The sequence below is a fragment of the Telopea speciosissima genome, chromosome 5, assembly GCF_018873765.1.
Source record: "Telopea speciosissima isolate NSW1024214 ecotype Mountain lineage chromosome 5, Tspe_v1, whole genome shotgun sequence".
In the NCBI taxonomy this organism is placed as follows: Eukaryota; Viridiplantae; Streptophyta; class Magnoliopsida; order Proteales; family Proteaceae; genus Telopea; species Telopea speciosissima.
Window position 1 is genome coordinate 64,832,248 of NC_057920.1, and position 20,592 is coordinate 64,852,839.

Consider the following 20,592-nt stretch of genomic DNA (forward strand, 5'->3'; position numbering starts at 1 on the left):
GTCATTACTCAATACCCAGGGGAGGGGTTTGTCATTAGAGCATAATCGAGGGGAGGGGGGAGTAATTTACTCTTTTTTTAATGTGACTAAAGGCATTACTTTACTTACTTGCTAAGGTTTCTTTTCCCGCAAGATCGATCAAAAAGCAAAATCCTCCTCCGATCGCTTCAAATCCTCAGTCCTCGCTCGGGTAATATCTCTCCACTCCTACACTTCCCGCGCGAACCCTCTCTGCCTCTTGTTCTTATCATTTCCTTTTCCTCATCTCCTGCGATTCTCTCTCTAGTTGTCTGCAAACAAGTTAGTTGGAGATTTTGGTTTCAGACGCAGGAACAGTAAAGGTACGATTCCATCTCTCTTCTTTGTTTATATGTCTCTGTTTAAGTGGCTCTGTTGGTTTATTTTTAAATTACATCTCATATTTACAATTCACTAAGATAAGACTTGTTAAGCCTGGAACTAAGCTGAGTCACTTGGACTGTTCGTTCTGGTTCTTCTCTGATCGATCCCTGTTCTTGGAACTCTCTAGTTTCTGATCCTATCAATTTCAAATTCTGGGAACTAAATCGTTTCCCTGCTGTGATAACGAACCAGGGTTCCACACTGATTCTGCAAGTTACTGTCAATTGCAGTTTCAGGTTGCTGGTTCTCTGTTGTTGCCTAATCTTTTGGGTAAATACCAGTAGATCTTCATAACATAAGGAACGAAGGATTGTTCGACTGAAATCTTAAGTCGAATACTGCTTGATCGAAGGAGTTCTTCTTCTAAACCTTTGCGCTTGTTTTTTCCGTCTCTGGTTTTGGGTGTTAGAGAGGTTGCCGTCTCTTTCCCTTTTCTCCATGAATTTTTATTTTTTTTTAAACTTATTTTGTTCTTTTAATTTCCATTAATACCCCTCACATCTACCAATACCATTTTCCTAGTTTATCCTAATTTTGCATACCCTTCCAAGTTCGTCTCTAGACAATAAATAACAATCCCTATCATAGCCCTTTCTCTCAACTGGCCTAGTAAACTCCTGAAAAATCTAGTTATTGACAATTGTGCCACAGCATCTTAGATTTGAGCTGTCTATTATTTGAGTGGGACCAGAAGCGATCCGAATGGGTATCAGAATCCCGGATCCGCATCAAGTTCTCTAATTCCTCGTCTACAATGAAGGCATTTGACCAGATCTATAATGATATGAATCTCACTAATCTCATTCTCCATCTTGGATGTGTGTGTGTTGTTGAAATATTATGGAATTATGAGTCAACTTGGCCCTACTACTGGTTAACAATATTAATATATTTCCTTGATTGATCTGAACATTCAGTTCTCTTCCCCATTCTAATCGTTGTTCTTTACTTTGTAAACATTTAAACATGGAAAGTGCATAGATTATCATGTGAAGGTCATCCACAATCATGTAATTGAAAATAATTTGTTTTAATCATCAACAAATCATATTCATTGTTTTAAACAAACCCATGTAAGAGTCACAAGTTGTTGCACCATGTGTGTATTACAAAAGAATAATTGATGTGCCAACAAATTAAGTGACAAATTATCTACCAGTACCTGGTCTTGGGTTTGAACAAGATTATTTATATTTACCAAAACCAAGTGGCTTGTTATTTTGCTCGATAGTTGCCTTCCCCACAACACTTCAAAGCACATTGGTTCATATTGTTTAAGCATTATTTTAGTATCTCAATCCCATTGCTTTGTGATTTGCTTATTGTGTTTACTTTTTAATAGGAAATGAGTTGGTCGTCAAATGATAATATTTTTGTGAGCTCAAAGTTAGAGGTCTTTGCAGTCGACCTCTTTTCTGAACCATTAGAATTGACACAATGCAAAGCTGTCATCTACGACGGGCCAAAGGGTGAAGATTTCAAGAGGTTCTTGCGGTCTAAGAACTTTCGAGTAAATCGTCAGGGAAAGGTTATTGTGCGTGTTCAAAAGCGTGATGACGATGGTGAATTCCTTGAAGGTGAGTATCACAACTTTGTCCTAGAAACGGTGGTACCATTGGGCCCTTTTGGTTTCCAGAACATACAATTGTCGAAGCCGCAAGAGGTGAATGAATTGCAAAGCCTCTTGGACAATACCAAAGCTGAATTAGCAAAGAAGAATGACGAGCTTAATGAATTGAAAAGCCTCCTGGACAATACTGAGGTTGAATTGGCGAAGAAGAATGACGTGCTTAATGAATTAATGAAGTGTGACGACGGTGGTGAATTCTTTGATTGTCAGGATGATTCCTTCATTCTTGAAACGGTGGTACCATTGGACACTTTTGGTTTCCAAAATGTACCATTACCAAAGTCGCAAGCTGTGAACGAATTGCAAAGCATCCTAAAAAATACCAAGGCTGAATTGGCGAAGAAGAACGATGAGCTTAATGAATTGCAAAGCGTCTTCAATAATACCAAGGCGGAGTTGGAAAATAAAAATGTTGCACTTAATGAATTGCAAAGCCTTCTCGACAATACGAAGGATGAACTGGCGAAGAAGAATGATGCATTTACTGAATTAATGAAGCATAAGATTGATCAGGATTGGAATCCTGAACAGTTCAGCCGACTGAATACCGTTGCGATCACAAACTCAGTGAAGAGAGTGTTTGTTGACTTTGGTCTTGAACCACCGGCAAGTGGAGATCCATAATCTGTTTTGAAGTTTTTCGAGATGTTACATGATCTGATCCTTCACCAAGAATTCGGTGCCACTTTCTTAGTGTCCACGAATGGGATACTGGACTCGATTGTAGGTATATTTGAAAAATGCACTGGCTTAAGCATTGGCATGGAAACAAATGATTCGACTGCAGCCCAACTCATAAAGAATCTACTTACCTTAAGAGGCTTTATGGATTCCCACTTCTTTATTGATAGCAGTGTGATAGTCAGGGATTTTCTTCTGATGAACGAGGAGGACCTCCCAATAATCTTTCGGGATTCAGCAGCAGGTGTGGCTGAGCTGAAGCAGAAGGAGATAGGTACGAAATCAATCGACAACATCGACGGAAACTCCATCTTCTATGGGTATTTCAACATTCCAACGGTGGGGATGTTCAAAGGTGTTTTGACGAGAGTTCATGTGAACCTGCCGGATAAGATCATGGTGAAACTTAGAGTAGGCAAACATAACCTTGATGATAAAAGGTTTTGGTTTGTCTATGCCAACGGTTCAGGTATATTTCAAAAGGAGCCTTTAAGTCCTTCCGAATTGATTATAGACAATAAGCTAGAAGATGTCAAATTCCCCATTTCTCGGATCTTAGGTGGCGAGACCGACTTCTTAGGCTTTTTGCTTAAGATGAATCGAACCTTCGTTAACAAGAAGGGAAAATATCTCAAGTTTGATTTTATTGCAATCAAGAGTCCAATAGAGGTGAACAACGCCGACAATATCCTTCACTATTTTGACAAGGATTTTGTATTGCTTGGTCCTTTTAAGTTGGTGCAATTTGATGTGAATGAAAGTGCAATCAATATGTCAGAACGAAAGGTTTCAATGCATGGGTCATGGACGGGTCAGAGTGAGAAATATGCCTCCAGGATTGTAAATGAAGCTTTGGGTAACGACTGTTTATTCATGTTGAAGGGTATTTGTTTTGTTGGGAAAATAACAAAAGTCTCCGGTACTTTCCGCAATAATGCTCTGGTCAGCGTCTTCTTCGAACATAACCAACACGGGGAGAATTGTTATGTCGATGCTCTAGCAACAACTTTCTTTGTTTTAAAAACAGAGAAAATAGATCCGGGGGTCGATGATAAAAAGATGGCTGTGGAATTTATTTAATACGGGGCCTCTATATGGTTTATTTTGTGTTTTATTTTATTTTAGTCTATATATGTTTTGTTAAATTGTGTAAATTCTAAGTCTAGCTTGAATGGACTGGTCACACCCTTTGTATTGTCTCTTCCTAGTAGGTATCAATTTGATTGTGCTTTAGTGGGTTCTGTCACTTCTACACACTGTACCCCATGAATCCGATCAGACAACGTGGAGAAAAAGTAACATCTTGTTCATCAAAACCATCTTAAATCGGTTATGAGGAAGACTTCATTTTCACCTTTGGGGATGGAAGTCCTTTTCCAATTGAAGCCTTCAAAACTCATAGAAAGTCTTGAATGAGAAGTGCAAATTGCATACATAAATATAATCATAGTAGAGAATACATATTATAGAATAAAATGGAAATCATATAATCAAACCTCAAACAAATAATTTTGGGTGCTAGTTCATTTTGAGCAAGTTCATACCCCCTAAGATAATTTTGTGTTGCACAATTTTCATTGTACCTTCTTGTCTCCTAATTTCCATTAATAGGTCGCGTATATCTAGTTTGTATTCACTTACTAATCAAGTTGATGAAAATCAGCCATCTATTTTGTATGAATAAAAAATTAATATATAGTAGTTAATATTTGGGTAAAGTACACATACCCCCTTATAATGCACCCAATATTCCTTGTACCCCCCTAAACTTCTGGTAAGTCCACGTACCACCCCTCAATATTCCACATACCACCCCTGCTTTATCCCCTAATGCCATTTAGGTCCACATCAGGTATTAAAAGTAGGCCTGTCAAAAAAGCCCACTCGGCCCGAACCCACCCCAACCCGCCCTTAGCCCGGCCCTGACCCGACCCTGATTTTTCAACCCAAAGGGCGGATTAGGGTTTAGAAATAACTTGACCCTGGCAGGGTCGGGTCGGGTCCTGGATAAGGCATTGGGCTTAGCCCGGCCCGGCCCGACCCTGTATTAATATAAATATATAATACTGTATATATCTGAGACAAATTAAATAGGAAAAGACGAAAAAATCCTAAGGGCAAAGTGGCAAACCCTAAATGGCTAAATCTCTTTACAATTTCATTTTCTATTGAAGCATCTTAACGCTTAATGGTTTAAGGGACTTAGGGCGCCGATTGTTTGCTCGTTGCTTTCCTCTTCCTCCTTCCCTGAGTAATCGGCTTAACACCTTAACCTCGATTCGTTGCCGGAGAAGTCGTCTGCCTGGTGCCTCTCCTTTTTTTTTGGCTTGGTTTATAAATTTCGTTTGCAGATACGACATATATAAATTTCTATCGAGTGTGACTGAAGAGAGAGAGAGAAAGAGAGTGGTAACGAAGTGAAGCACTAAAGTGCTGAACCCTGAAGACCGCGAATTGATAAAATAGTTTGGTGCCTCTCTTTTGATTGTTTTTTTTTTTGGCAAAAAGTTTCATACACGGTCGTGTATAAGAGGAATCTTTTACACTAGATTTTATTAACCGTTAGATTCAAGGGTTTTAATCTGAACCGTTCAAGGATAAAGTAAGGTATATACTCCTCCTACACAATTACATTTTCAAATACGTGTAAAAGATTACCTTTGGTATTTATCAATAATAATTAAAAAAAAAAAACGAAACAACGTCCATGTTTTTCTCTGCAACTCCCTCTTAGAAAGAAACGAAATACCTGTAAAAGATTGCCTGCAAAATTCAGAAGAGATTGTGGAACTATTTCCATTCTGCCATGTGAAATTGAAACGAAAGAAAGAAATAAGCAAGGATTGGTACAAAGGGTAAAAAGGGCGGGAAGAACACAGGACCGGTGCTCTGTTAACAGCTCCGACGATGGAAACGGCGGTAGCCATTGTGAGATCCGACTGGTTGTGATAGAAGGTGGAGCGAACTGAAAAGAAACGAGAAAAAAGGATGAAAAGATTCATGGTCGATTGAGAGTTGAGATTGAGGTGAAGAAACCGTGTTTTGCGGAAGAGAAGAAGAGAGAAAAGATTTATTTGGGCAAGAGAAAAGGGAGTTGCAGAGAACAAAAAATATGGAAGTTATTTCGTTTTATTCTACAAAAAAAATATCATTTTTTTTAATCAATAAATACAAAGTGTAGACGTATTTGAAAGAGTAACCGAAAGTAACAGTATAGGATAAGTATCTATCATTATTTTATTCTTGGACGGTTCAGATTAAAACAATTCAATCTGACGGTTACTAAAAACCAGTGTAAAAGATTCCTTTTATACACGATGTACATGAAAACCATCCCTTTTTTTTTTTTAAATAATCTTTCATGACATTAATTTTTTTTTTTTTTTTGGTTTGTTTTGGGTGATCCTGGTTTACTTTTTGTTTCTTCTCCAAGTTCATTGTTATAAGAGGGAATTAAATTAGAATAGGCCATAGTTCATTGTCTCCTGTTTCTTTTAGCAACATTGTTGATTTTTCTTTTTTAATTTTGGGAAACTGCTATTCTTTGTGTTTGTAAATGGATAATTGTGAAACCAGCCTTAATTTGTACCGTGATTACCCATTATTTTTTTCTCAAATATCTGTCACTATACTCTCCCTCATTCTATTCTATTGCCTCCCGTATAAAAGGGTTATTTGATATATATCAATCAGGGTCAAAACAGGGTCAAGACAGGGTCAATCAGGGCCAACCTGACCCTGCCCGACCCTATCAAGGTCGGGTCGGGCCGAGTCAGGTTAGGGAAAACCCTGGTAGGGTCGGGTCAGGGTTGAGGGTTTCTTGGCCCTACCAGGATTGGGTCAAGGTCAGGGTTTAGGTTAAGGCCTCTAGGGTCAGGGTCAGGGTTTAGGCAGGCCCGGCCCAACCAGACCCATTGACACCCCTACTTAAAAGCTAAAAGATGACCAAACTACCCTTTCTTTTATCTCTTCTAAAATTTGAAAAGATCTCATTGCCCTGATCTATTTGCTAAAATTTGAAAAAACCAAAATGCCCTCATCTTCCCCAAATCATCTTCTTTTACATACCCACCACCACCACCGCTTTAGAACGGATATGCAGATACCACCACCTCACTCTGTTATTTTTAGTTTGGAAAAGACTATTTTACCTTTGTGCTAAAACATTAGATATAAAATTACGCTGCTACCCTTTTCATCATCTTCAACTTAAAACACCCATATCTATCTTTCTCCTCCACCGCCACCACCACCACTAGCACTACTGCCGCCGCCTCCTCCACTGCCTTTGTTCTGAGTGTTTATAGTGTTGTTCAAAGGGCAGAGCTGCAAGCATAGTGGAATCATTCTTACAATAACAAATGATGTATCTATACCACCGAAAAAGAATTCTGGTAAATCTGTCAATCTAAACCCTAATATGCAAATCTAATCGATCGCCCACCTTGCCCTATTTGCACCACTAGACATATGAATGCAATAATGAACGGGTTACATTTCAAGAATGGGGATGAAGCTCGGTTGGACAATTTGATGATTTGAACAAAAATCACCCACAAGGCCGCAATGTTTGTGAATGTTGAGTTTCCATTGGACTTGGGAATTGTGAGGAAGAGAGAGAGAGATGCGTATTTGATTTCTACCAGTGCCACCGTCTTGATCGCCCCTCTTTTTGGTTGTTTTTCAATTTCTTCTTTCTTTGTTTCTTTTTTTTTTTTTCTCCATTTTTTCCTTTCGTTTTTCCTCCAATCATGCCTAGATTTCGTAAGCGAGTAAAACTCAATTAATCCCAATTTTTTCACTTTTGCCCAAATGAAATTGAATTTAATCCGTTCTAGAGACCAGATGTCCGATTCCCAGAAATTAGGTTAACCCACCAAACCTCTGTTCACTTTCTATGACGTAACCATAGCTAACTAATTATCACCCCAAATATTTATTGGGTTCTCGGCATCTACTGAAACTTCTGCAGAGGCACGGAGAGTTCTAGCTTGGTGGAGGTTCATAGATGAAGGAAGTCATAGATGAAGGAAGCGCTAAAGACATACAAACGGCAAAATAGATCAGGGAAATGAGGTTTTTTCAAATTTTAAAAAAAATAAGAGAAAGGGTAGTTTGGTCATCTTTTAACATTTAATACCTGGTATGGACTTAAATGGCATTAGGGGGGTAAAGCAGGGGTGGTATGTGGAATATTGAGGGGTGGTACGTGGACTTATCAGAGGCTTAGGGGGGTACGAGGAATATTGGGTGCATTATAGGGGGATACGTGTACTTTACCCTTAACATTTTGATCTCCTACTGCATACCGGATTTGAGGTGACCACAGGTTGCTTAGGAGGTTCTATTTCAATGATACCATCATTTAAGCAGTGGGTGCCCCAAGATTTAGTCATGATGATACCATTTTTATTAGAAGATCGAAAATTCTCTTGAGACTGATCGGATCTGCCGCAAACACACAAGAGACCTCAATAAGGTAGGCTAAAAGAGTAAGAGGACAAGAAGTAAAAGAGTTATACTTTCATTTCTTTGTTGAGATTGAAATCAAGCAAAGAACCAAGCAACAAAAAAACACACTAGTTGATCTTTGAGCACCCTATCTTCTTTGATCTACAATTAGCTCACAATTTATAATTAGAGATTGTAATATTTATCAAAATCTATTTCAACATAATCATTTTTTTCCATATAAGTTTCTTATTCTATTTGTAATTATTTGTAAGAACTCATAAATATACTATTTTTGTGTTAAACAAATGCAATTTCATGTAAAATTTCACCTAAGAACAAGTTAAACCATTCATCTACGGTCTACAAGAGGAGATCAAGGAATTCCAAACAATATTAATATTTTTCCCAATAATATTGTAGATCTTTTATGGGCTAGAGAACGCTGCCTAGGCCTCTAGAGCCTACACACGGGTGCCAGCCAATGAAAGCATTCATATAAGCATCGATCTGGGTGAGATTTTTATTTTTCCATGAATTGAGGTACATGGCAGAAATATATCTAGGTACAAGAGCCACAAGGTTAGCCACGCAACCAGGTAGTATTATTTTTCCCATCTTTTATGTAACTTTTCATTTAAAGTAAATTTATCCACTAAAGGCGTTACTTTACTTACTCTTTTTTTTTTTTTTTGGTGGGGTGCAAACTTTACTTACTTTACGTACTTAGTTGCAAAGGTTTCATTTCGAGCACAAAATCCTCCTCCGATCGCTTCAAACCCTCTTTCCTCCCTCCGGTTCTATCTCTCCACTCCTACACTTCCCGCACGAACCTTCGCAGCCTCTTATTCTTATCATTTACTCTTCCTCATCTCCTGCTCTTCTCTCTCTAGTTGTCTGCAAACAAATTGGTTGCGGAATTTGGTTTCAAACGCAGGAACAGTAAAGACACGAACAGTAAAGGTATCATTCCATCTCTCTTCTTTGTTTATCTGCCTCTGTTTAAGTGGCTCTGATGTTTATTTTTAAATTATATAGCGTATTTACAATTCACTAAGATAGCACTTGCTAAGCCTGGAGCTAAGCTGTGTCACTTGGTTTTAGTAGTCTTCTACTCCTCAGCTCATTGACTGGATTGATCAACCAGAATAGGTCAAGAGTCTCACTTTCAAGAGATCTATCTACTACATTAGTCGTTAGCAAGAAAAAGTAGCAAGGTAAAGACAGATCGACCTCCTCTTGTTCCTCATACCTTTTTTTTTTTTTTTGGTGTCTCTGAGTGAGGGATTTGAAGAAGGATCCAGCTTTCCCCTTTAGGGAGAAATATCTTTTAAGTTATGGCTTCATCTGCAGAAGATGAAGTGAAGGAAGGTTTAGCAATATTCCGATTTCTGTTGCTCACCTATACTTGTATTCTAAACTATCAGAAAATTTCTGATGGATTTGGTGCCACAGTATGGTACCCATAAGCCCCAATTACTTCTTGAAGTATACTTATTGGAGGTTCTTTGGCCTGTCAACCATTTAATTGTCCCTACCTAACATTTGATCTACGTTGATACACCCACTCAAACTTCTATTTGTCTTGTGTAGTGAAGTATTGAAGAATTATGATAGACTCCCCTGCATTACTATGGAAATGCAACTCTATCTCTTAGCATGAACAAAAGGAAAGTCCAACACAAGGTCAATTCTAAAAGTGATGTGGATTGAGGCACTAAAAACACAATAAATCTAGATCAGATTCTATTCTCCAGAAAGCATAAATCTTATCATAATATTCTTGGATGTTTTTTTTTCTTTTTTGAAATATTTATATTTTAGTTGTTATTGATATTTTGAATTATTTCTTCTTATGTTCATGATTGATGTTAATATGGCAAAAGCATAGTAAATAATCTATTAATATGAAAAACCTAAACATCTGAATTGTTGGTGAACTAGTGCCACTCTTAAGAAAGGAGTCTATGCGCTTTACAATGTTCTTACACATTCCAAGACCACAGGTGGATCTCACATGGAGGATTTCCTAGTTAAGAAGTCCTTACTCGTTATTTGTGAGCAATGACTGCTCTCCATAGGCTATTTTGTATGCTTTATTTATTTCATTGATTTTAGTATTCAAAGCCCATCTCTCTGATCTCTTGGTTTGAATACTTGCTTCCGGTCTACAAGATGGAACTTGTTCTCTACTTCCATCCTTTTCGAAGATAAAATCCCTTTGCAGTTATTGACCTGATTTCCAACCCTCAAACTGCTTCTCCATCCTTTCAACCACTGTGTCCACTGTCCAACATACTCATGTACAATGAAGGCATTGGACCAGATCTGCAATGATGGGAATCTCACTAATCTGCCTCAAAGCATCTTAGAGTACATCTGAGATATCACAATTATCTATTCAGAGCCATGCAATAGGTCTAGGTATGAACAACAAATGGCAAGTGGCTGATGGCTGGACTGTCTTTAGGAATCATAGACCAGTCAATAAGATTTCGTTAGCTGCTTTCTTAATTAGTCTTCTCCAAGTTTAAATAACCAAGTTGAAAGGAAACATTGAAGTAAGTATCCTTGAGACAGGCCTTCTAAAATAAAAGAGCATCTTTTTTTTTTTTTGGTGAAGAATAAAAATAAAAGACCATCTTTGATGCTCAACACCGATATGAATAAAGAAGGATCCATCTAAATGTGTAGTTTACAATGCCCCTCACTTGTTGGCTTCACAAGCACTGAGGTGCACTACTACAAAATAACCGCCAAATCACAAGCTGTAGAAATACTCCTTCCATCTCTCCTTAATGTTCTCATCCTTATTAATACTCTGTTACATCACTTTTAATAAATGTAGCATGGTCGGAAATAAATGATAGAATATCATGTGAAGGTCATCCGCAATCAATTTATTGAAAATAATTTGTTTTAACCATCCACAAGTCATATTCAATGTTCTAAAAAATCCCATGTAACAGTCACAAGTGATTGGCACCATGTGCCTATTAGAAAAGAATAATTGATGCGCCAACAAAAGAAAAAATTCAAAAAAAAAAAAATTTTAATTTGAGGAAAGAGATGGTTAGATAAAACAATCATTGCATCATCATAATTTTTGTTTGATTATGTTTTTCTTTTCTTTTCTTGCCATCTAAACATAGCCTAAGTGATAAATTTTCTACCCAATACCAGTTCTTGGGTTTGCACAAGATTACATACATTTACCAATACCAACTTACCCATTGTTTTGCATGTTGGTTTTATTCCTCCTTTTGGCTGTAATATATAAGAATGCATTTCCCACACTTCACTTCAAAGCACATTGTTTCACAGTGGTTAAGCATTGCTTTGAGTATCTCAATCCCATTGTTTTGTGATGGTTTGTTTGTATTTATTTTTTAATAGGAAATGAGTTGGTCGTCAAGTGATGAATTTTTTGTGAGCTCAAAGTTAGAGGTCTTCGCGGTTGACCTCTTTTCCGAACCATTAGAATTGACACGGTGCAAAGCTGTCATCTATGATGGGCCGAAGGGTGATGATTTCAAGAGGTTCTTGCGGTCTAAGAACTTTAGAGTAAACCGTCAGGGAAAGGCTATTGTACGTGTCCAAAAGCGTGACGACGATGGTGAATTACTTGAAGGTGAGTATGATACCTTCGTTCTAGAAACGGTGGTACCATTGGGCCCTTTTGGTTTCCAGAATTTACCGTTATCGAAGCCACAAGCTGTGAACGAATGGCAAAGCCTCCTAGACAATACCAAGGCTGAATTGGCGAAGAAGAATGATGAGCTCAATAAATTGCAAAGCCTCCTGGCCAATATAAAGGCGGAGTTGGCAAAGAAAAATGATGCACTTAATGAATTGCAAAGCCTTTTGGACAATACCAAGGTTGAATTGGCGAAGAAGAATGATGCATTTAATGAATTAATGAAGCAGAAGATTGATCAGGACTGGAATCCTGAACAGTTTGGCCGACTGAATACTGCTGCGATCACAAACTCTGTGAAGAGAGTATTTGTTGACTTTGGTCTTGAACCACCAGCAAGTGGAGATCCAAAATCTGTGTTGAAGTTTCTTGAGATGTTACATGATCTGATCCTTTACAAAGAATTTAGTGCCACTTTTTTAGTCGCCGCAAACGAGATACTGGTCTCGATTGCAAGTATATTTGACAAACGCACTGGCTTAAGCATAGGCATGGAAACGAATAGTTTGACTGCAGCCCAACTCATAAAGAATCTACTTACTTTAAGAGGCTTTATGGATTCCCACTTCTTTATTGATGGTAGTGTGATAGTTAGGGTTTTTCGTCTGATGAACGAGGACGACCTCCCAGTTATCTTTCGAGATTCTGCATCAGATGTGGCTGAGCTCAAGCAGAAGGAGATAGGTACGAAATCAATCGATGATATCGACAAAAACTCCATCTTTTGTGGGTATTTCAACATTCCAATGGTGGGGATGTTCAAAGGTGTTTCGACGAGAGTTCATGTGAACCTGCCGGATGAGATCATGGTGAAACTTAGAGTAGGCAAACATAACCTTAATGATAAAAGGTTTTGGTATGTCTATGCCAACGGGTCAGGTATATTTCAAAAGGAGCCTTTAAGTTCTTCTGAATCGACGGTAGGCAATAAGCTAGAAGATGTCAAATTCCCCCTTTCTAGGATCTTAGGTGGTGAGACCGATTTCTTAGGGTTTTTGCTTAAGATGAATCGAATCTTCGTTAACAAGGAGGGGACATATCTCAAGTTTGATTTTATTGCAACCAAGAGTTCAATAAGGGTGAAAGAGAATATCCTTTACTATTTTGACAAGGATTTTGGATTGCGTGAGCCTTTTAAGTTGGTTCAATTTGATGTGAATGAAAGTGCAACCAATATCATAGAACGAAAGGTTTCAAACCATGGGTCATGGACGGGTACGAGTGAGAAATATGCCTCCTGGATTGTAGATGAAGCCTTGGGTAACGACAGTGCTTTTTTGTTGAAGGGTATATGTTTTATTGGGAAAATAACAAAAGCCTCTGGTACCTTCCGCAATAATGCTCTAGTCAGTGTATTCTTTGAACATAGCCAACACAGGGAGAATTGTTATGTCGATGCTCTAGCAACAACTTTCTTTGTTTTGAAAACAGAAAAAGTACTTTCGTGGATCAATGGTGAAAAGAAGGCTCTGGAATTTATTTAATAGGGGGCCTCTATATGGTTTATTTTGTGTTTTATTTTATTTTAGTTTGTTTTTGTTAAATTGTGTAAACTCTAAGGGTAGCTTGAATTGACTGGTCGCACTATTTGTATTCTCTTCCTAGGAGGTATACATTTGATTGTGTTTTTTAGTGGGTTCTACACTCTCTACCCATGAATACGATCAGACAACTTGAAGAAAGACTTCATTTTCACCTTTGGGGATGGAAGTGCTTTTCCAATTGAAGCCTTGGAAACTCATAGAAAGTCTTGAATTAAGAAGGAATGTGCGGATATCACTATGTCGGATTCACTGAGCCAAACTCCAAAAAAACACATTAAGAACAGCTCTAGTTGTGGTTACACATTTCAACCCCCCATTGTTGTCATTAATTCATTATCAAAATGTAAACATGGACTAGGGTTAATCTGTTTCGGAATTTTGCTACTCTCTAAATTGGGATTCCATGGATCCTACCAAAATTTTATTTTGTAATTCTTCCTTTAAGTTAAGCAAGCTGTTTCAAATCCAAAAGCCTTTTTAAAAAAAAATATTTACAAAGAAATTATAATTCTGAAAGTATTTTGCTTTATATATCTCAACCCATAACTGAGATGAGTAATAAGCGTCTCTGAATCCCCCCTTGGTTTTTAGGCTTACCCAAGATTCCAAGGATATAAAATGGATCTTTTCGCTCCTCCGAAGTATGACCTAGTAGAATTTGGATTGTAAAGGATCTATTTCTTGACAAACTTTCCTGAGAAATTGAAACCCAAGTCACCCATTCGGTCTTTGACTCCAAGGATTTCTTCTAATGTTACACCTAGCCATTTTATGATAGAACCAAGTGTATCTACCTCCCTCTTTGATATAATTGTTCAATAGATTTCTGCATCCAAAACATTTCTTCTGCTTCCATAACATTCGTAAGTTTCAATTCCACTTGTGCTAATTCATCTACAACATCTTGAGTTAGTTGCGTAGATAACTCTTAAGAGTTGGTTACAAATATTCACTTCGATAAAAAAAAAAGAAGTGTTGCTCAAGCTCTGCTTTATTTCATTTTCTAAGAAACAATGTGATACCACTTAAAATCAGATATTGGAAAATTATTTATTAAAAAAATTTGAAAAATCTAGGTAAGTATTCCTAGCAGCTTAGAAATGGATTAGCTTTTTAAAGGAATGAATCGATGGGACTTTGTCTAAGAGTAAGGGATTATGATCAGATCCAATTGATGTCGAGGTGTTCCTCAATTCTATATGGAGCCCTTTGTTTATTTGATCATGTAAACAATGGTCCTAAGTTTGATTTCTTCTAGAACAAAGTCATTCATCAGATCTCTAAATTTATTTGTTGGTTTTGAATTTGTGGTAGATTTAATATCCTCAAATTTATCAGCCTCAATCAATTATTTTTTTAAAAATCTCCAATGATGAAAATATGTTTATAAATGATGACAGAAAAAGTTCAAGTTCAATTTGAAAATAGGGTTCTCAAATTTTGTTTAGGGGGAACACAAATGGAAACCATGCACAAAGTTATTCATATAGCATAACCATGTATAGAAATGACAATGAACCTCTGTGGGCAAGGCATTCCAAATGTTATTAAGCACAGGGTGGAGGGAGCGGAGGAGCCCAATCAACAAGATCTAGGATATCAACCACCATAGAATGCTTGGGGAGACCCAAACTATAAATAGTTCTATAACTGATCAAATGGATAAGAATCCCCATAGAATGCCAATGATCTAGCCAGAGGGACGTAGAGTTACAATAGTTCATAGAAGAAAATAAAAGCAGAGTGAATATCTAAGGCATGAATCATGAAGGATTCGAACCATCATCTCCTAAGAACAAACCTAGGTGCTCTTCCTTTTTGAGCTAAAGACTCATCTATCTACATAAACCGTGTTAGTTAAGGTCTACAATAAAAATGAAATGTAGAGGTGAGGAATTTTGCTCTTGGCAAGTAGTCAAGGTCTTCCACATTGATCAATACCGCTTGTAGCAAGGTTTTAAAACCAGGAATTGGGATTTGAGTTGGGTTCGGTTGATTTCCATCTGAATAGGGTCGGATTGGTCTAGATGGATAGAATCGGCACGACTGATCCAAAGTAAATCAATCGAAAAATTATTTATTTTTTTTAAAATAATAATAAAAAAATCCAAAAAAGCATATGTTTGAATATGAAAAAATGTAAACTATTTATTTGATAAATTAAAATTTTAAGGGAAAATTACATACCCATCCTCGGTACTTTGGCCTAATTACACCTTTCTCCCTACATTTTCCCTAATTATATACCCCTCCTCTATACTTTGAAAAAATTATTATTACACCCCTACCTTTAGCATCCATCTGTTAAGTGCTAACGTGGCGTTGTTAGATTTTTCATAATCCCCAAACTAATCCTGGGTCCTTGTGAGATGACCCATTTACCCTTTTCATAACCCTCAAACTAACCCTAGGTCCATGTAAATAGACCCTTTTACCCTTCTTCTTCTCCTCTTCCAACCCCTTTCCTGCAACTCCGCCCCAACCCTGCTCCTTCAACCCCTAAGGAATGTCTCCAAATACCTAAGCACTTTCATCTCGTATGCTCAACGATCCTTCAATTCTAGTTTCTTGGATTCTATTTCAACCTTCAATCTCAGCAACATGGAAAGGAAACACCTTGAAATTCAGCGGGGTGAGGGAAGAGCTGTTGCCATTTTCCTCCACACATCGTCTGTACTTTACTCCTCTCAGTTACCATCAAATCTCAAGAGAGCGGCGATCGAGGTACTCTCTCTGTCTTTGCAATTTTCCAATTGGGATTCGTAGTTGCTTGAGTAACTGACCTGAGTCAGTTGCTTGAGTAACTAACCTGAGTCAGTTGCAAGTCTTTGAGCTCTTTTGGATGTTGTTCCATGTAGTGGTGAAATCTCTCTCCCTCTCTTGGTTTGTTGTTTGTACTCTATACTTGAAGTGTTTAATTCAAACTTAGTTCAAGTGTTATCGTGTGTTCTCTTTAGGGTCAGTATTTTCTTGAGCAGGTTTTCAACTAATGGGCGTGGAGTCCGGTGGGTCTTCGCGTGTATTCAAAAACTACTTGGGCTATTTGGGTTTCCATCAATAACAATCCCTAATCTACGATACTGACTAAATTGGGATTGCTGCGTAATCAAGCCCATCTAAGACAAAGATTCTGGTTCAGAGTGTACTCTGGTGCTTCTTCAGCATCGCTTTTAGAGGAACACTCATTCGATTTAACACCAAGCCATGAAACTAGAATTACTGTTGAAAATTATGCTCTAGGAGACATTTTATTTGTCATCCTCTGATTTTCGTTTGAACAACACTATAAACACACAGAATAGAGGCAATGGAGGAGGAGGCAGCGGCAACAGTGGTGGCAATGGTGGTGGTGCTAGCAGCGGCGGAGGAGGAGGCATCGACAGCAGTGGTGGTGGTGCTAGCAGTGGATGAGGAAAGAAATAGCTGTTTTAGGTTGAGGATGATGAAAAAGGTATCATTGTAATTCTATTTGTGGCGTTTTAGAACAAAGGTAAAATAGTCTTTTTAAAACAATAACTAACACCAGATTAACACTGTTCGCCAGAGGGGGTTTGGAGAATGAAAGGGAGGAAAGTGTAGTTAGGCTATAGTACAGGGGAGGGAGATGTAATTTTCCCAAATTGTAATAATCCAATCCAATTACAATAATTGTGTAAAAATGCCTACAGTTCCATATTATTCTTTCCTTTTCCTTTTCAATAAAGGTATCTATCCACTTTTTTTCACCAAAAAAGAAAGAAAGAAAGAAGCTATCTATTTATTAAAGGCCTTACATTTTTCAGTTGCGAAGTTTTCATTTCCCGCAAAAAATCGTCTTCCGATTGCTTCAAACCCTCTATCCTCCCTCATCCTCCCTCTGGTAGTATCTCTCTGCAGCGATCCCTTCCACCTCAAAACCCTAAATTCCCGTGAAAACCCTACCCTGTTGCTTCTCTCCACTTCGTCACTTTCCCGCACGAACCCTCCTTGCCTCTTATTCTTATCATTTCCTCTTCCTCATCTCTTGCTATTCTCTCTCTAGTTGTCTGCAAACAAGTTGGTTGGGGATTTTGGTTTCAGGTGCAGGAACAGTAAAGACAAGAACAGGGCACGAACAGTGAAGGTACGATTCCATCTCTCTTCTTTGTTTATCTGTCTCTGTGTATGAGAGGCTCTGTTGATTCTGTTAGTTTTTATGTAAAATATGAAGACCGAAATCTTATTATTACAATATCTGTCTCTGTTTAAGTGTCTCTTTTGGTTATTTATTTTTTTATTAAATTACATCTCGTACTTACAATTCACTAAGATAGGGCTTTTCTAAGCCTGGTGCTAAGCTGAGTCACTTGGTTTGAGTAGTCATCTACTCCTTAGCTCACTTGGTTTTAGAGTCTGATAGACTCCCCTGCATTACTGAGGAAATGCAACTCTATCTCTTAGCATGAACAATAGGAAAGTCCAATACAAGGTCAATTTTAAAAGCGACGTGGAATGAGGCACTAAACACACAAAAAATCTAGACCAGATTCGATTCTCTATCATGTAAACTTCTTTGCTGCTACTTACCATAATATTCTTAGATGTTTTTTTCCTGAAATTATTTTGTAGTTGTTATTGTTATTTTGAAATATTTCTTCTTAAGTTCAAAATTTATATTAATATGGCAAAAGTATAGTAAATAATCTGTTAAAATGAAAAACCTAAACATCTAAATTGTTGGTGAACTAGTGCCACTCTTAAGAAAGGAGTCAATGCGCTTTAAAATGTTCTTATACATTTCAGGACCACAAGTAGATCTCACATGGAGGATTTCCAAGTTAAGAAGTCCTTACTCCTTATTTGTGAGCAATGACTGCTCTCCATAGGCTATCTTCCCCTACCTATACAGCTCTTATGCATCCTAAGAGATTTCAATATAGTGAAAACTAGCATTATCACCGTGGGCGTAGGTCACAGACCGAACCATGTAATCTGTTGTTCTTCTTCTAATCTTCTTCTTTATTAGTGAGCAATGACTGACTATCTTCCCCTGCCTATACAGCTCTTTTGTATGCATTATTTATTTCATTGATTTTTGTGTCCAAATCCCATCCCTCTAATCTCTTGGCTTGAATACTTGCTTCCAGTCTACAAGATGGAACTTGTTCTCTACCTCCATCTTTTCCGAAGATAAAATCCCTTTGCAGTTATTGACCATATTAACAGCCCTCAAACTGCTTCTCCATCCTTTCAACCACTGTGTCCACTGTCCAACACACTTGGCTACAAGGCGTTGGACCAGATCTGCAATGATGGGAATCTCACTAATCTGCCTCAAAGCATCTTAGAGTACATCTGAGATATCACAATTACCTATTTAGAGCCTCGCAAAAGATCCAAGTATGAACAACAAATGGCAAATGACTGATGGCTGGACTGCCTTTAGGAATCATAGACTTGTCAATAAGATTTCGTTAGCTGCTTTCTTTGTTAGTCTTCTCCAAGTTTAAATAACCAAGTTGAAAGGAAACTTGGAAGTGAGTATCCTTGAGACAGGCCTTCTGAAATAAAAGAGCATCTTTGACGTTCAACACTGATATGAATAAAGAAGGATCCGTCTGAATGTGTAGTTTACGATGCCCCTCACTCGTTGGCGTCACAAGCAGTCAGGGGCACAACCATAACATAATCACCAAATCACAAGCTGTAGAAATACTCTTTCCATCTCTCCTTAATTTTTCATCCTTATTAGTACTTTTTAATACATGTAACATGGTCAGAAATAATTGATAGAATATCATGTGAAAGTCATCCACAATCAATTAATCGAAAATAATCTGTTTTAAACATCCACAAGTCTTATTCAATTGGGATTAATGAGTGAGGAGTTATTGAAATATCCAGCTTTTAAAACCCATACCAAAGTGAACTATTGTTATCAGTCAGCAGTCTCCAACCTAGTTTTAAAAGTAGGGCCTTGTTATGAGTAGAGGCTTTCCTAAGTCCTAAACCTCCACAGAGGGACAGAGATCAAACTTTGTCTCAACTAATAAGATGAGTCTTTTTGGATTTATCCGATCCACCCAGCCAGAACTTAGAGTTGGTATAAGTCTGTAGTTAGTATAAGGTTAAATGGTTTTTTTTGCCCCTCCTAGTTAGTATAATCATTTTTACCAATCATTTTTACCCTTGTTTTTTTTTTTTGGTGGGGGGTGGTGGAGCAAACAAAGCTAAAAGAACTTTGAACTTTTTTTTTGGGGGGATAAAAAAAAGAAGTTTAAACTAACTTGACCACTTTATAGCACACAGGATCCGCACAATCTTATCTATATTTATAATCCCATTTAAAGAATTGAGACCCCAAATATGGGCTTAAAAAAGTTGCCCATTACATCAACAAACCCAAATGTTTAAAGCCCAAGGCCCATAAACCCATCCATGGGCCCAAATAAAGTCTTTCTAGGCCCAATAGAACAATCTTAACTGCATCATTTGGATTTTGAGGCATCTTCATCATATTTAAAATTAAAAGGCTGGCATTGTTGGACATATCTAACACTGTCAGTGAAGCAGCTAGTACAGTTACACTTGCATTTTGAATCTCAAGGTCTGACAATGCGCTGTGACAAGAACTTTGAGAGTTTCTTACAACAATGCCCTGAGATTCCTTTTAAGTCCACCTTTGAGTGCAAGCTGAAAAAACCATGTACCTTTGTAGAGGAAGCAAATCAATTAAGCAGCCACCAAACAGGTATGCTACTTGATTCATCACTAACCTGGGTGTGATTTCTTTCTGGCCAGCCCAACGCTAAGATCAGTCTTCATTGAAAAGTTGTTTGGAATGATGATCTGAATTCAGCCTATAATACCAACTGAAAAAGAAGCAGTAGGAGGGCCTGTTGAGTCTACTGTCTACTAAGGCCCACCATTCCCTTTCTCACTCTACAATCATATCCATTCCTCTCTTAACTCAATCTCCAATAAATCCTTAGTTTCTCTTGTAATAAGGTGTAGGTTTCCTAAAAAGAAACCAGTCTTTTATGTACCTCCCAACTCCTTGCAGTCCCACCTCTCACATCAATGATCAAACAACTAAAGTTTTAGCAAAAGCATTTTGAAAAAAGCTCCATTCTTAGCACCTCCATGAGCCCCACCTTATAGTCTGTCAGACAAATCTACATATCTACCTATCTGATCTCTTTCTTTCTCTCTTCATATAATTTTTCCTT

The 20,592-nt window shown here is 37.8% G+C and overlaps 1 protein-coding gene across 1 annotated transcript; it reads left to right on the forward strand.

Moving 5' to 3' along the window:
• Positions 1–313: 313 nt before the first annotated feature.
• LOC122663272 lies at positions 314–13,345 on the forward strand. Its single transcript, XM_043858956.1, has 2 exons — positions 314–341; positions 11,561–13,345. Exon 2 carries the CDS (start codon positions 11,564–11,566, stop codon positions 13,343–13,345), a length of 1,782 nt encoding a protein of 593 aa, XP_043714891.1. The 5' UTR covers positions 314–341; positions 11,561–11,563.
• Positions 13,346–20,592: the final 7,247 nt, after the last annotated feature.